This window comes from Terrapene carolina, unplaced genomic scaffold (genome assembly GCF_002925995.2).
Source record: "Terrapene carolina triunguis isolate 2854851 unplaced genomic scaffold, T_m_triunguis-2.0 Scaffold88, whole genome shotgun sequence".
NCBI classification, from domain to species: Eukaryota; Metazoa; Chordata; order Testudines; family Emydidae; genus Terrapene; species Terrapene triunguis.
In genome coordinates this window covers 3,285,572-3,302,765 of record NW_020664439.1, presented here as the reverse complement: position 1 = coordinate 3,302,765, position 17,194 = coordinate 3,285,572, and the positions used below count along the sequence as shown (strand labels likewise).

The following is a 17,194-nucleotide window of genomic DNA, read 5'->3' as shown; positions in this document are numbered from 1 at the left end:
CACGATACAGTGCTGATATGTAGGATCACCTATGGATGCTTGCCCATTGACTTCAGAAGCCTATACAATCTTAGAGTGACGTCTTGTGTCTTGGCTCCAGAAAGACAGCAGACCATCCTATTGTCCACTTGTTCCTTGCAGAATGTTCTTTCTAGTTTTCTGAGTATTGAATCCCCAGTAAGGATCATCTGTCCTCCCTGGACGGTAGGAACACTCTTTGTGGGCAAGCTTGCTTTTCTTACAAGTTTGGCCAAGCTGCCATCCATGCCTGTACATCTCTCCATTCCCTTGAACTAGCTGGATCTTGAGGGGTATCTTCCACAGTTTCCGCATTGAGAACCTGGTCTCATTTGGAAACTTATAGATATCAAGAATTCATCCTCTTCTCTCTGATGGCCGCAGCCTGCCCATCCTTATGTATCTTCAGCTGTGAAGAATGCCACTGTGACCTCTTCTTTCTGGTAGTTACAAACTGCCAGGCCTCCTTTTTGATTTCTCTCTCTCTCTCTCTGACTCCTTGGCGGACAGCTCTTTTCTTTCTTGAGTCAGAGGTATTGGTGTTTTCTGAATCAGGCAGTCTGGGAGCTTCTCTGATTCTCAGTATTGTCTCTACCTAGCCCTCCAATCCAAGAATCTTTTCTTCCAGCACAGCCACCAACTTGCACTTCATGCACAGGAAAGGAAACATGGCACATCTGTTGCAGGCATTGTTCCATCTCAGGTCATCTTAAAATCACATGTAGAGCTGAACTTATAAGGAAAGCCTCTCACACGTCCTCCGAAACTCTTGTTTCTGTTCTTCTGTTTGCAGCTCTTCTTTCTGAAATGTGCCAGTATTAAATGCAAAAGACTGTTTCGGCACACAGAGGGTTAATTTTATTTGTCCAATGTGTATTTATATGTTTAAATGTATCTAGATCTGGCTTGACAGCCCTGGAAGCTGGAGCCCTAAAGTTGTTCTTTAGAACGGATATAGCATGGTTGACAGTGCAGATTTCCTTGCAGTACCCTTCCAGTGTGACTCTGTCCTGATGGAGAGGAGAAGAGAGTAGTTCAGCCCTTCTGCAGGGACTGCAGCTTGCAATGGCATTTCCTGTATATGGACACTTGCCTCCTAGGCACTAGAAATGAGATCCTCAACAGATTCCATATACAGGATGCCACTGTACAGATGGTAACTACTTTCATCCACTACCAATCCAGTATGAATTCAAATCGCTGTCACAGAGGTTGAAAAGCTCTGTGGCTCATTACCAGTCAAGCCATACAGTGCTCTTCGGGGGTTGATTTATTTTTTAAATAAGTCTAATATAGAAAAAATATATATACACAAGCCTGGTAAACCCCTGGTCATGCTGGTTTAGAACTAGGAGGGCTGTCATTTGTTTGTAAAAATGTTAATACCGTCACTTTTTATAGTGCTAAAATTGACAGAAATGAAAGCCTCTGTTTATACAGCCACTTAAGTGAAGGCAGTGAAAATATTTTTTCAGAGAATGTAAACATTTTTCCCCCTGAAATTTCCCATCTTATGATAGGGAGGGTATAATAAAAGCTGAAGAATGCAAAGAATGGAAAAAGAATTCCCACATTCCCACAATCTGTCCTATGCCCAAATAGATGAGATTCTTCTGGTGATGAAACTTTCTCTTGCAATCTGTCAGCATTCAGATGTGCTATTGATCAGCTAGTTTACTATAGTCATTCAGAGATCACATCAAACTTCTTGAGACCTCCGAAATGTAATAAAAAGAATGCAGTTGGGTATTTGATTTTTAACTTGCCCTCATCTTTGGTGCCTAGCTTGAGTAGAAGACACCATTTCCTAAGTGTGTGACAGTGAAGGGTTATGATAAGCACTTGCTCAGAAACATTACGGGTAACATTAGCTTTTAGTGGGTTCTGAAGCTCCAGAGGGTTTTGAAATGCCCTCTTCCCCTCCCCCCCCTTGGGTGTGTGTGCGTGCACACTTGTATTTTGCCAATTCTGATCACATCTGTCACTTTGACAAATGAACTTGCAATTCACTCCTAAGGTTCATAACAACTCACGTGTGTTTTTGAAATGAACTCCTTTTAGATAGATCATGCAAAAGGAACTCCTGTGCTTTCATAGCAATTGAATTCACATTTTCAAAATATCTTTGTTTTTTTTAAACCACCTATCCATGTCTATTTGGTGTAGATAAATTAATTGAATTGTACTAACTGAGTTATAAAATAGTCATACAATGCTAGGATAGTGAGAACATCAAATAGATAGATAGATATTAGTATACTCTTAGCAAATCTAAACTAGAGATGTATGTAGGACAGTATATTACCTACAAGAGCTCATTAATACTCCATTGAAGTATAGGCATTGAAATCCTAGGTAAAGCTGTATCCTTACTTCATATATAGTGGAAATTACTTTTCAAGCTTCCATTCCTGATAGCTTAGGAGGAATTAATATCCAGCCATTCCTGTATTCAGGATGCTCCAACTAGAGTAATATTCTGCAGTGTTATCAGATGTTCTGCCTTTTGAAGGAGTCTCACTTTTGCCCCACAACCCTGAAGGGTGCAATGCCTCCTGGATGTCAAGACTGGCTAGATATGTTCTCCCTCCCCTCCAGTAGAAGCCCATGTTCCAGCCACCTGTTTCCGGGCTCACTCCAGCTCCTACACTGAAATTCTTCAGCCCTTATGAGTGCTGCTGAACAGGAAGGAGGAAGTGTAGAATTGGGCACCTTCAGTTTAATCTGAGAGAGAAGTAGAGACTGTTGGCCTGCAGCACCATCAGCCTCCCCAACACACACCTTTAATACTGCAGAGGGTGAGGTAAGGACAGGGCCGTACGCAGGAATTTAAATGTGACTACTTTTGGGGGGGCACATTAGAGCAGCCAGCAGGGGCTGGGGCCAGGCCTGGACCAGAAATACATATTTTTAGATTAATATTGAGGAGCCCAGTGCCCCTGCTTGTTCCCCCTTGTGCATGCCCCTGGGTAGGGACCTATCGGGGGAGAGCACGTGAAAGACGGGAGTGAGGAGGAGGAAGAGAGAGCAAAGTGGGGACAGACGCATGAGCAAAGGCAGAATTCCAGGCTTTCTTTATTATACATATTAGATGAGCAAAAAGAGGCACAACCCAATGTTTTTTTCCTTTGCAGATCAGCTTGCAATAGGGAACACTCACTCTGAGCAGTTATGATAATGTAACAACTGTATATGCAGATACAAGGAATGTATCCTGCTCAGATGCACATTTTTCCTACTGCCAGATTCAAAATTCAACATTTGATTATTCCAAGTTACTGCGACCCTCTCCCTCACTTTGGTTGGAGCTGAATACATATGGCAGTTGGCCCTCTCTAGATCTGTACAAAGTCACATGGCGGTTTCTGTTGGTTTGGTTTGTGTTGAGTTCTCGCCATAGCCATTACAGTCTTCTTTGAACCAGCCTGACCTATTTTAAACTGTGGCGAGGTGCCTGTGTATCCTTTCTCATGCGGACATCACAGGAGGAGTCAATTTGGAGCAATTTGTGTGGGTTCGTGGGTGGCTGAGACGGATGAAAAAATGCTTTTTACAAAATAATGTATTCTTTCTTTCCTTCTTTCCTTCCTTCCTTTAAAAAAAAAAAAAAAACACTAAATTGTGGATGCTTTTTTGCCTCCTTCCTCGTGCTCTCAGTATCTGGTATCCTTTCTGCAATATTTGAAGGAGGAAGCCTTCTCTCTCTCTCTCTCTCTCTCTCTCTCACACACACACACACCCCCTACCTGGCATTCCAAAGTGACTTCTCATCTTACAATGAAGTGCTGAGTCAGTAAGGGCCATGATGCATTGATCATACCTCAGACTTTGTGAAATAAACAGGAAAAAACAGCTGAAGGTGTATGCCCTTCCTTTTGTGGTTTCTGTGGTTAGCCAGAGATAAATTCTCGTTCAGCCCAGTGTTAAATATTTCTGGTTATTACAGAGTCATAGGTAACTGAAACATCTGTGGTATTAGATAACAGATTTTAATTTGTTGTAAAATAAGAAAATACAAGCCATGGATACTCACTGTAATAAGCAACTACCGTTGTTTAAAAATCCCAAACATCAGACCCAAATAATATAAGATCAATTTCTGCCCTAAAACCCAGTGCTATTGTATTTCAGCCTTTACTATCTGTTAAGACAATGCTGTTACGCTTGCTGCTCTAGTTAAAGTTGAGTCAGCTCTTCCATTTTTAACTCTGTTCCTTCACTCAGTTTTTACATGTCCATAGCAGTTAAAATGTGTGCCGAGTGGTGGCATCTATGCAAGGTCACAGCCCCAGGATCCAGATATACGTATACTCTGCCAACTGCACAGCCAATCCATTTTCAGGAACTACAGTGCTCAACCTGTTGCCTTCTAGAAGAGTCCAAATCCAGACAAGGGACCTGATGCAACTGTCTATGCTAAATCTGTTCTGTGACTAAATAGAATCTCTGTCTCCAGGGCTGGCAGATCTGGGCCATTCACAGACTCTAAAATTCACTTTTTAAAACATTTACAAAAAATCAGCTTGTTTTTAAATTCTGTTTAATCATTACACTGGAAAAAAGTCACTGTGACAGAATCCTTTTATTGTCCCTCTCTGTTAGCAGGTTAATTTCTCATTGGGGCAGGGCTGGCTCATTAGACTCTGCTCTGAATGGACCAGAGGTAAGAGAAGTTTTATGGCAGGAGCAGCTATGATCTGGGATAGACAGGTCCTAGGGAAAGGAGTCTTTGGAGCAGCCAAGCCAAGGCTGGAGTTTGTGATTCTTTTTGAGTCACCCCTTTTGATGGTAAAACCCAGCTCCAGAAGGTGATTTTTCAACTCTTTACGGGTCGGGTGGGAAGTTCGTTTGAAACTAGGGGGATGGATTCTACCTGCTTTATGTCACCATTTTGTATTTATAAAACTATGAAATGTCTCTAATTTTAAAAAGCATACTTGTGAACCTGATTTTACTCAGGTGATTATTCCATAATAGTCCAATTTCTTGTTATTTTGACAGGAATTTTTTTTTAATTACTATATTATGAGAACATTATTTTCCCCATTCCAGCTTCCTCAAAACTGAAATGTTCCTAAGAGCATTAGATCGGGTGCACACATAAGCACCAAATCAATGGACCAGTGTATCTGCTGGATTAGTGTACAGTATGTAATGGGATGCTAGCAAACATCATTGAGTCAGTGACCTGTAAGCTCAGAAGAGTGGACATGACGGTACTGAGTAGGTTGCATCACAAAGAATTCTACCTTTTTTAAAATTAAGGTCCCAAGAGCGCAGGCCAACAGGCAAAAGAAATCCAGCTATGCAAAATGAATGCAGGTACCACAGCATGCATTGGCTTGATATCTAGATATTGTGGTCTACTGAAAAAATAATAAAGCTATAAGTATGTATTTACATGAGATGAGGACAGAGTATTGGCCTTAATACTGAATTTCCTGGCTTTGGTAGATGTGTCGCAATTTTTATTTAAACATAGGAGGAGTTGTTTGTTTTTGTTTGTTTGTTTTTCTTTTTGACTATGACTTTAAAAGGGCTCAAGGAGGTTATTGTGTGTGAAATGCAGGAAGTTTAAATGAACACCATATGAGAGGAAATAGACTAAGGAAAATTAGACCTATTTGCTACCAAAGGAAGTGATCATTATACATATATTAAATTACAGTCTCTACCAGAGAAAGTATGTTGTTATGTAAGAGGGCTAATTTGTAGAAGAAAAATAGAAATTGAACAATGTGGAGCTGGAGAGAGCCCTAAAATAGATGGGTAGAGATTCCATTTCATGATATTAAATAAATTGTAAAGCACTCAGGAACTTTCATTGAATCAAGTGCTTTAATTGGCTAAACAGAGAGCGTTCTCCAGTTAAATGCTTTCCACAACAAGAGACAGTTCCATTATGGCTCTAGGGGGAGGAGCAGAATACAACTTAAATCATTATTTTTTAAAAGTTACCTCTAGTATCACTTCATAATAAATGTATAAAGCACTTAGATATTCAACTCCATTCAGCTCCATTTAAATTGCTTGCTACCTCATTCCCGGCTCAGGGATCACCAGAGAACCACCACGCAGTCCAGTAACCTCATTGCCTGAACTGCTCATTAGGAGCCATTCTGTTTTAGAGAGGCAAGCTTGGCAAACGAAAAGTAATACTTACACAGTAATTCCCTTAATTGCCTCTGTGAGGTGAGAGTTTAAATGGTTGCTGTATGGAACGAGAGGTTTTTTTTCTTTTTTTATAAACAAACACTTCTTTTTGCAGGCTAAACAGCAGTGCAAACAAATTTGTTCTGTAAGCTCCAAGCCCAGTCTCCTTTTCGTTTGACAGATGGGAGGCAGGCTCACATAGGCCGTTTACAGCAAGAACTGACAAACATTATGGATTGAGGAACCACCATAAAAGTCTTTTAACTAAAGTGAGGATACACACAACACACGGGCTTCGCTTACGTAGCTGCCTTCTCCCCCACCACATGTTCCACACTGTACTAGCATTTCATTTAAACCAAGCAAAGCATTCTCAGTCTTCTAAGCAGGCAGGCTCCCTGTTCAGTTCAGTTAGTTCATCAAGAACACAGGGGGGCTGGAGCCTGTTTTGTTTTGCTTCAAGGAAGAAATTGTAGCCCTAAGGCATGTTGCCCTGACAGATTGAGGTTATACGGCTGAAGTAGACCCCTGCAGCTTCCTTTTCCTCCCCCTTCTCTGGCAGGCAAGATGAAGCACTTATGAGTGGAAGCAGCTAGGCCTGGTGTTTACCTGGCTGAGGGCCACCAAAGGAAACAAGAAGGGCTTGCAGTAGTTTTGTGGGTTTAGCACAAGACCATTTTCCTGTGAGGACTCTTGAATGTTAAGTGAGAAACAGCAGAAAAAAATAATAAAGTGCCCTTTTCAGCTAGATGGGGGAAGTGGTTAATCTCAACAGCAAAGAGGGGATTGTACTGAAGAAGGTCAACATAAATGCTTCACTGAAATAAGATTAGAAACTTCCAGCACATTTTAATGACCAGCAGTGGGAAGCAAGAGGTCTGTATCAAAGGGGGCGGGGAATAAATGTAAATAAAATGAATAGAGAGAACAAGTGCCATACACAAAAGCTATTACTCAGTCACTAAGAGTTGTGTTGGCTGGTAGATAGCAAGAGTGAGGCAGGAAAGTGTCGTTTATAAGACAAAGGTTTTCACTTCCCATTAATGGCACAAGGGGTTTCTCGACAAGATTGGCCCAAGGAATTATTTAACTCTTATTTCTGCTATAGCAGCACGTAGAGGCCCCACCAAGATCAGGGCCCCTTTGTGCTAGGAGGCTGCACATACCCATGGTCAGAGACAGTCCTAGCCCACAAGATAAATAGACAAGATGGACAAAGGAAGCATTGTTCCCACTTTGCAGATGGTGAACTGAGGCACAGAGAGACTGACTTGCCTGAGGGCAGATAGGAAGCCTGCAGCAGAGCCAAGAGTTGAACCTAGGTTTTCTGAGCTCAGTACAGTGAGTTAACCTTCCTCTGGTGTAATGATGATTCTTTGTTTTCTCAAATTGCAGTTATAAAACTTGGTTGTTTTACCAAAACCATGAAAATTCAGGTTATTTTCATTTTTTTCAAACCTCTTTCCTCAGGGCTAGATAATCCAGCTTGCACACAGATCAGTGTAAGAGGTGGTGTTGAAGTTGCAATGTCCCTGGGCAGGACTGAGGCTGGATTGTAGCTCAGGACTGGGTGGAAAGGGATGGAGGGGAAGGGAGAGAGGCAACCAGGGCTCAGCCTCTTTTTGCCCTCTTTGGGGTCCTGTGCCCCCAAGGAGGTGCATAGAAGGGGAGCCCCCAAGAATAGGGACTGTGATTTTGCCTTATCTGCCTCTGACATGGGGGGGGGAGGGAAACGAAGTACCTTACCAAATATGGCTTCCATTTTTTTGCTGGAGCTGTTAACTCCAGGAAGGTCAGCGAGGCCTGGCATGGCATCACCAAAATGAGATGGGGTTTTTTATGAGGCAGTGTTGAATAGGACTATCTGGGTTAGAAGAAGACCACAATTCTGAAGTGAGCAGTGCAGTCTTTAGGCATATTTGAATTAAGTAGCTGCATAGGGCACCCTGCTGAAAGGAAGGGGCATTCACAGGTGCATGTATGGTATGGGTTTATTTTATCTGATGATAAAAGAGAAGTTCACTAATCAAGTGTTTCTTCATAAATTTCAAACTGCTGCTGACAAGTGGCAATGCCTGTGTTTTTAACCACACTGAAGAAAAATTCTAGGCTTCCGACTTTCTTATACGTTGTTGCTATGTTAATAAAAATACCTCTGCCTACTGTTGCTAAAAGATGAGGCTTGCTGTATGGCTAACTTTTCTTTGAAGTTAGGCATAACTCTAAAACTTCTGTTTGGAGAATTTGAAAATCTTGGGTTAAAATGTTCACACTTGGATGCCTAAAGTTAGGCCCCTAAATCCATCATTATTCACCTAGATCAGGGGTTCCCAAACTTGGTTCACGGCTTGTTCAGGGTAATCCCCTGGCAGGCTGCGAGACACTTTGTTTACCTGAGTGTCCACAGGCATGGCCGCTCCCAGTGGCCGTGGTTCGCCGTTCCCAGCCACAGAGCACCGCTTCCCGCAGCTCCCATTGGCAGGGAACAGCGAACCGTGGCCACTGGGAGCTGCGAGCGGCTGTACCTGCGGACGCTCAGGTAAACAAAGTGTCTCGCGACCCGCCAGGGGCTTACCCTGAACAAGCCGCGAACCAAGTTTGGGACCCCATGACCTACATAGTGGTGACCTGCCTTTCAGAGTTGCTTGTACACCCAGCAGCTCCCATCAACTTAATGTCCTTCCATTGATTTCTTGAGAGTGGAGGATTCTCTGTGCCTCTGAAAATCAGACCACTTGTTTCAATGTTTAATATGGATTTGGGAGCATAACTTCAGGCACACAGTCAGTTTTCAAACTGTTGTGTGTCAAAACATAGGCACCTATGTTCATATATTAATACCTAATTTCCAGAGTAGCTGAGCACCTACAACTCCCATTGAAGCCAATGGGAAATGCAGACCTTCAGCCCGTTTGCAAGGCAAGCAGTTTATTTAGGTGATATGATGTCGATGTAGGTGCCTTAATATCAGCATTCATATTTGAAAATATTGGTCTTTCCTTATAATTCTCATTGTCTCTCTGTACCCTTTGTGTGGCTTTTTTTCAAGCTCCCTTTGGTGGCCTCGCCGCTTCTAAGACTTTGTCCTTAGCTCAGCATAGTTTCTGAATGCATCACCAAATACCTAGTCCTGCTGCTGGTATTCCAGTCCCCAGATGTGCATCCTCCTTCCTCACCAGCAGATCAGTTTCTATCTTTTGAGGAGAAGTGGTTCCTACTTCAATCTTCTGCTGTGCTGGAAAGTGAGCCCTCCAAATCTTCCAGTATCATCGGTCTCCTGTGCCCACCATACCCACGATGCCACCCATTGCTGGAATCTTAGCGAGAGACCACACATTGTAAAATATGTGCTAGTACTCCCCCTCCATTAAAATAGCTTTTGCAGTCATCCTGGGGAGAAGGGGATATTGCTTTTTAATCCTTTCACTTCTGTGCCCTACTGCAGCTTTTGCACGATACCAGGATGTAGCATAGTAATGCTGAAGTGCTGGTTTTCTCGGTTTTAATGGAACGTTGGCATTTCAAGACATTATATGGGGCATCATCTGGAATCTTAGTTTTTCTTCGTATACTAGGTACATTTTATCTCTGCAGTTAAGAAGTCGGCCAGTAGATGGTCTTGTGGTTAAGGCACTGGACAGTGGCTCAGGATATTCAGATTCAGTTCCTAGCTCTGCCATAGACCTCCTGTGTGACTTTGCCCAAGTCACTTAATCTCTCTGGGCCACACTTCTCCATATGTAAAATGGGCATACTAATACTTCCTTTTTCCCCACCCTTGCTTACTTAGATTATAAGCTCTTCAGAGCAGGGACTATCTCTTCCTATGTATTTGTATGGTACCTAGCACAATGAGACCCAGAACTTGATTGAAGCTTCTAAGTGCTACCGTTATCTGCATAAGATACAGTTTTATAACTACTTCATGAAAAATGCCCTTTGGATTCCATGGGACTAAATTAAAAAAATAAATAAAAAGTCCACTACAGTTCACACGTCAAAAAATGTGAGCTGTGTTTAGTGTCCGGGTCTGTCACTTGAACATCTGGCATCCATTGGGGCTTTCCTGGTCTTTCCACTGTCATATTTTATCCCCATCTGTTAGAGGTTTCTTAGCACTGCTTATATAAACCATAGCTGCATCCCAGTCAGGGGAGATGAATCATTGTTATGGGTTGCAATGTAAAAGGAAGAGAAAGAAACTTAAGGGAGGTTCCTTCTCCCCCTTCCTACCCCCCCCCCCCGCCCAATGTTTCTCTATTAGACAATGCAATTATTCTGGAGCGGGGTGAGATTGAAAACCTCCCATGAATTGCAGACTTTCTTACCAGCTGTGGTCACAAAAACAGAAAGTGAAAGAGTAATTGGGGCCTGATTACAACACCCACTGAAGTTGATAGACTCTGACTCACTGTTGTGGGCTTTAGATGTGGCTCTTAGAGAATTAATAGGAAAGTGTAAAGAATGTTTTCTTTCCCAATTAGATTTCCTGGGCAAGGTCTTTGATGCATTTTCTTTAATTTAAATTGCTCCATCTCATACAGCAATGTGCGTGACCATTAGGAAGCATAATATTGAGGGCGTTGGGAAAGTATGAGTGTGCGCTAACTTTAGCCAAGACAGAATTTTTTACTTTGCATTTTTATTTTCTCTAAAAACAGGGCAGTGCCCTCTTAACCTGCTCTAATGTCCGTCACATTTATATCTATCTAGCCATCCCAGTAATGCAGCAAGCCGTAGCAGCATTCCACAGACACTTGTTTAGCAAGAAAAGAATTCTGCTCCTGTCCTCACACTACATCCTTCTTGAAGAACAAGATACAAAGTCTCTCATGTCTCGTGTTATTCCAGTAAAGCTCCTTGTGCTCCTACCTGGAGATGACATCACACAGCCGGATAAGCCTGGGGCACCTCGGTGGATCTAATACCCTGCCTACTTTAGCAGCTAGAAGCCTTTCACACCAAAGGTCTGATCCAGTGCCCACTGAATTCAGTGAAAGAACTCCAGTGGGCCTTGCGGTCAGGCTCCAGTTGGAACTGGTAATTGGCTACCCTTATTATGAGAGATGAAGAACATTTGGGTAGCCACACACACCATGAACTGAGGCTGCAGTGACTCTTTGCACACCATAGGGTATCAGACATACAGTTTAAGGTGCCATTTGCATTTTAATACACTCCACTACACTCGGAGCTTTGAAAATATATTCTATCTCTATGTATGTTGTTCTTGACTGCCTTGCCTTTGTATCCATCCCACTTGCATATCAGAATTTTTCTCATGTTTCGTTTGCATTTGTATGGATCAACTGAAATGGGAGCTAGCAGTTGCTGGGGGTAGAATCTCACTCTCTCTGCTTATCTGTTTCTACAGAGAGTTTTTTCTTCCTGATTTCCCATTTAAAAAAAAAAAAGTGTTGCTGCTCCATTTCTCAATGCAGACTTCTGTGTTTCAGTTCAGCAGTGAGATAAACAAAGTGCTAGGTGGTCTACTCAATAGATCCGTGTGGTGATAGTGATTGGGTAGTTTATAAATAAATCAGTTATTGGCCAGTGCTACAGAGTGAGTCTTGGCTGACTCTGGAGGTGCGTGTTAGTGTGAAAGGCCAGTGAGACCCTAAAGCCAAAGTTGGTCTATGAGGCTGGTAGATCAGTTGAATCTTGATGATTTGTTCTGACATTGCAGTCTGTTGCTGGAAAGCGATATCCCCGAGAGAGAGAGAGAGAGAGAGAGTTCTGACTTGGTGTGACTAAAATGGAAAAGACGAGTTATGAGGAGAACATAGACCTGGTATCACTCAGATTGCTTAGCAGTACAGATTCGAGGAAGAAAAGAATCTGTGAGAGGTAAATTAAATGAATGCTGAGACACTGACTGTTGCTGTTCTGTGCCATAAATCCCAGCTTACCACATAACAGTTTGTCACATGCTGAATATTTTTTTTCTTCTTCTTGTAGAAAATTTTACTACATCACGCTGCTGAGAGACCCTGTGTCCCGTTACCTCAGTGAATGGAGGCACGTCCAACGAGGAGCTACCTGGAAAACTTCCTTGCATATGTGTGATGGTCGGACACCAACCCCTGAAGAGCTGCCATCATGCTATGAAGGCACAGACTGGTCAGGATGCACGCTGCAGGAGTTCATGGATTGCCCGTATAACTTGGCAAACAACCGCCAAGTGAGGATGTTGGCTGACTTGAGCTTGGTGGGCTGCTACAACATGTCTTTTATCCCTGAGAACAAGCGAGCACAGATCCTGCTAGAGAGCGCAAAGAAGAACCTTAGAGACATGGCCTTTTTTGGCTTGACAGAGTTCCAGAGGAAGACTCAATACCTGTTTGAGAGAACTTTTAATCTGAAATTCATCCGGCCCTTCATGCAGTACAACAGTACAAGGGCAGGCGGAGTGGAGGTGGATAACAACACCATACGGAGGATTGAGGAGCTCAATGACTTGGACATGCAGCTCTATGACTATGCAAAGGACCTTTTCCAACAGCGCTACCAGTACAAGCGGCAGCTGGAGAGGATGGAGCAAAGGATAAAGAATCGGGAAGAGAGGCTTCTTCACCGGTCCAACGAGGCACTTCCCAAGGAAGAGACAGAAGAGCAAGGACGCTTGCCCACTGAGGACTACATGAGCCATATTATAGAGAAGTGGTAGCCTAGGCAGACTTTTATACTGAATGGGATTCTAGGGTTTCCTGTTAAAAGATCATGGAAGTAAAAATACAAAACCACCCCCAACAAATCTTTTATTTAAAAGCAAGTCTGTAAAACAGAAGGTATCATTCTTCTTTAAACAATGGGTCTTTTTACTGTTTCTTACAAGACCAATGAGATTCTTAAAAAAATAAATAAATACCTAAAAAATAAAAAAGGGTCAACATTAAAACTCAGATTTAAAAATGCACAAATTCAGCCACCCACTTTTGAGGCCAAATACAATGTAATGTTTCTTATCCTCCCAAATTCAGAAACAGATGGCAGAGGTAGGATCTTTTATTAATCTGTTTTTCCCCTGAGTATAAAGACAGATATACAAACACACACATGTATATAGATAATTTTTTAAATCAAGGTTTCCCTTTGTTTCCCTTCTTTTTTGTGGGGGGAGGGTAATGGGGGGGTTATTTTTGTTTTGCTAAAGTAAGGATAGTAGTGGCAAGGTTGATTGCATGCTAAGCTATTAGGGTATGATCTAGCCACAGGGGCAGCTGCTTAGACTCAAATGGCAACCACTGTCAAGAAAATGGAGCAGAATAAAAATAAAAGAAGAAAGACAGCAGAGGATGAGAAACATTAAAGCAAATTGACTGTGGCCTAGAATATATACTTAGCACAATGGTTTTGATACATTGCACTGGTGTCGCACATGTACGCCACTTTACCATAGTAACAATAGTTAGTGAATTCATGCACAAACATCTCCAGCTTCTGCTTCACAAAGAAGTTCCAAAAGCCAAATAAAAGCCAACCAAATTCCATGTAGAATCACACACGTACACACAGATGGAATCTTGTCACCCCTTCCCATGTGCAGTACATTCCTTAATCAATGTAACTTGTAAACAGCACATGAAAAGCCTTTTCTGTACATGAAACAAGCCAAGCAGAGAGAGAGAATAGCATCACTCCCGCATGGACCTGCATCAGGTAGAGTTCTAGTAATACCCTGCAAGTACTCAGTTATGAATGGAGACATGTTTATTTTGCTGGGGGGGGGGGTGTGAGAAATGAGATCTTAATTACAGAGAACACATAATTATACACATACCTAAATTTCAAAAATGCTATTTTTTTTTTAAGATAAATTATGTTCCCAATCCTGCTCCCACCAAACTCAATAGCAAAACTTCCACTGATTCCAAAGGGAGCAGTCTGGGACCTTGTTCCAGAGCAATACGATTTCCTGCTGCTGGTCTGAATCTGGTGACAGTGCATGCTGTATTTTGGCAGAATGGCCTTTTCTGTAGATCTTATTTTAAACAAGGTGCACTCATAAACCTGGAAAGGGAAATCAATGGTAATGGTTTTCAGTCTCAGGCCCTGATCAGACCAGCACCCTTCTCATTTTGAGAGAGTCTGGTAACTTTCATTCCCCAGTCTGGTGGCAGTCTAACCAGCTTCTGCCTACTCAAATCGATTCAGAGAACGGCAATGGATTGTCACATTTCCCCCACACTCTGTTCAAATCCGTCTATTTTTGTTGTTGCTATTGCTATTCTAAGCACTTCCGCGTTGGTCTGAAACATGCAAAAGAAGCAGGTTTTGTATGGAGCAGACATCACCCATTATTACTTGGCCCCTAGGACCTGAACTGGCTACTGTTTAGGGTGAAGTATGAATCAAATGGGAGACACCTTGATTTTCAGAGGCTGTGTTAACTGCAGATCAAATATGACAGTGAAATCACAGGAGGAGAGGCAGAGAGATGATATATTCAGCTCCAGCATGTCCTTTTTACAGAGTTGTCTTTCCCTTTACAGGAATGTACTGAAGTGTTGCTCGCTTTGTATTTTAATTCTCTCTCTGCCTTTGCATGCTGTTACCAACACTGTAGAATTCAAATTGAGTTTTGCAGGGGAGGTGGATGCCTGCTGCAGGAGCTGCCTGATTTCCACGACATAAACTGTGAGCAACACAGCTTGCTTTTGTAGGTGCTCTTCCCTAAAAGAGCGGAAAGATGACAGAGCATCTGGACAGAAAACCTGAGCAACACTTGGGGTTAAAACATAACCCTATTATGGCTCTGATCCAAAGCCCATTGAAGTCAGTGGGAGTCTTTTGTTTGATTTCAGTGGGGTTTGGATCAGGCCCTCACAGCCTGGGCCAGCAGAGTACTTACACATCTTAACTTTAACCATAGTGAGACATGCTGAAGTGCTGTGTTACATCAGGCTTATCAATCAACACCTGCTAGTGTTGTTCTCTTTAAGGGTCTGTCAGTGTTTCCATTAAGAACCGCTCCCGGTTTTCAGAGGTGTATAACATGGCCATAAATATTTGTTCCAGGCTGAAATGTGGAAAGCAAAACCACCCCCTCAAAGGAATTTGGTTTGGGGGCAGAGGGTGTTACAAACCCATTCCTTCACCTCTAAATTCCAGGATTAGGAATAACAATGCTTGCTAGTTCCCAGTGCTCGTGTGTGTTGCTGTAACTAAAGAAAACATTGATTTTTACAAAATGCAATTTTACAGGCTGTTTATCCACAAAACTATACACGAGCTATAAAAAGCAACTGTTTTATGTGCACACTATCAAACTTTACCCGAAGGCTTCTCACTGTGCATTCAGCGTTATGGATCCATAATGCACAAATAGTTACTAAACTAATCCATATTCAAAGTACGCATCCAAACAGCTCCACAAGAGAGCATGCTGTGCAGTACTACATACACTGGTACTGAGTTCTGAGAACAATTATTATACTGAGGGCCAAATTCTGCCTTCATTTACACAAAGGTTGACAATGAATGGAGCTGCCCGAGCAAGGCTGGCAGTAGAATTTGGCCCAGTCTGGCTAGGTTATTTCTGCATTATGGGCTCTAAATAACTGGCTGAATTTTAGTGGATCTGTCTACATGGTTCAAAATTAGAAGGAACCTCTGACCTCAAGAGCGTGTCAGTGGTAGACTTCTTTTCAACATTTGCTTTGTAATATATTACAGTAACCAACAAATGAAATGAAACTACAGAGTATTGTTAGCAGTTCACTTAAACCCACAAAAGGAAGAAGAGAGAGGTATGATGATTTCTAGTGGCCTGAGCTCAGTCCAGAGAGTCAGAAATTTCTATTTTCAAATCCTGGCTCGGACACATCCCTTCAGCTCTGCCTCAGTTTCCCCATCTGCTCATTGGGAATAACAATACTTACTGCAAAGAAGTGTTGTGAGGGTTAACTAGTGCAAAGCGGTGCAAAGTTAAATTCTAAGTGTGATTAAAGGAAACAAAGGATACCCAGCCCGCTATGGCCAGTTGTTTGGCCAAAGACCTTACACTAATTTACTCTTAAGGGCTGGGTGCCAGGCAGTAAGCTGTAGGATACATCACTTGTCTGACACAGAATTTTCTTGCTTTAGTGGGCTTAAAGGAGCTTCTTTGACATAATGTGAATGTAGTTTATTGTGATTTATATGTACTACAATTTGGAGTGGTACCAGTTTTTAGGAGCAGATTATTTGATGCTACAATAACATGAAAAATGTATGTGTAGTTTTAAAATTAATAGACACCATCTGCTTTAAGAAACTCCAGTGGAATTATTGGCCAGATATTTTGTGGTTGTTAAATATGTGCCCCTCTCTTCCAATACATCTCCCCTGCTGCTCCCTGAGCTTTCTATACATTTAGAGCTTCTTATATACAATGCTTCTTCATTAAGCAAGGAAATATTTCATAACAGCAATAGGTGTAGTGAAGACAATTGCAAGTTTCTGACAAAGACTCCCATTGAATTCAATGGGAGTTGAATCCGGTCCCAAGTCAATACAACACTCACTATTACATTGTTTTCCTGCTATGATTGCAGGGAGCTTCCAGGGAAAGTCTTCACTGCAGTTGGGATCTTTATGGGGTGTTAATGAGAATTTATCCAAGCATTAATGCTTAGTGTGAGTGGTTACATTGGAGCTGCATTGTTGGCACCAGTGAAAGACCATGGCCTGACTCTCCATTTTCTTAGAGTTTATGTTGTCATTACACCTGTGCAAAAAGAGGTGTGACATGCTCCCACCAGTGTGCAGAGAATTCTGATCCAGTAGCACGTCGCTTTCACTTTGCACAGCTATAAGTGCAAGAACCAGGCCACCGTGTGCTTTTAGACTCCTGAAAAGAGAAACTTCACTGCTTGAAGTGTGTTGTTGCTAATGAGCCTGAATCTGAATGGTTATACTGAATGAGATTCCTGCCCACACAAACACTAGCCAGCCAATTAGATGCCCCTTTTCGCCATGCCCATTGAAGAATGTGCAGTATTGACTGGAAAGGATGCTGTGTCTTGTAACTTTTTGCCCAGTC

The 17,194-nt window shown here is 42.2% G+C and overlaps 1 protein-coding gene across 1 annotated transcript in view; it reads left to right on the top strand.

Annotated features, from left to right (window-relative positions):
* HS6ST1 (heparan sulfate 6-O-sulfotransferase 1) overlaps positions 1-16,075 on the top strand; it is a 278,062-nt gene extending 261,987 nt beyond the window's left edge. The window contains exon 2 of the mRNA XM_026649912.2: positions 12,130-16,075. Coding sequence (XP_026505697.1) covers positions 12,130-12,838 — 709 coding nt within the window. The 3' untranslated portion in view covers positions 12,839-16,075. The remainder of the gene's footprint in view (positions 1-12,129) is intronic.
* Positions 16,076-17,194: the final 1,119 nt, after the last annotated feature.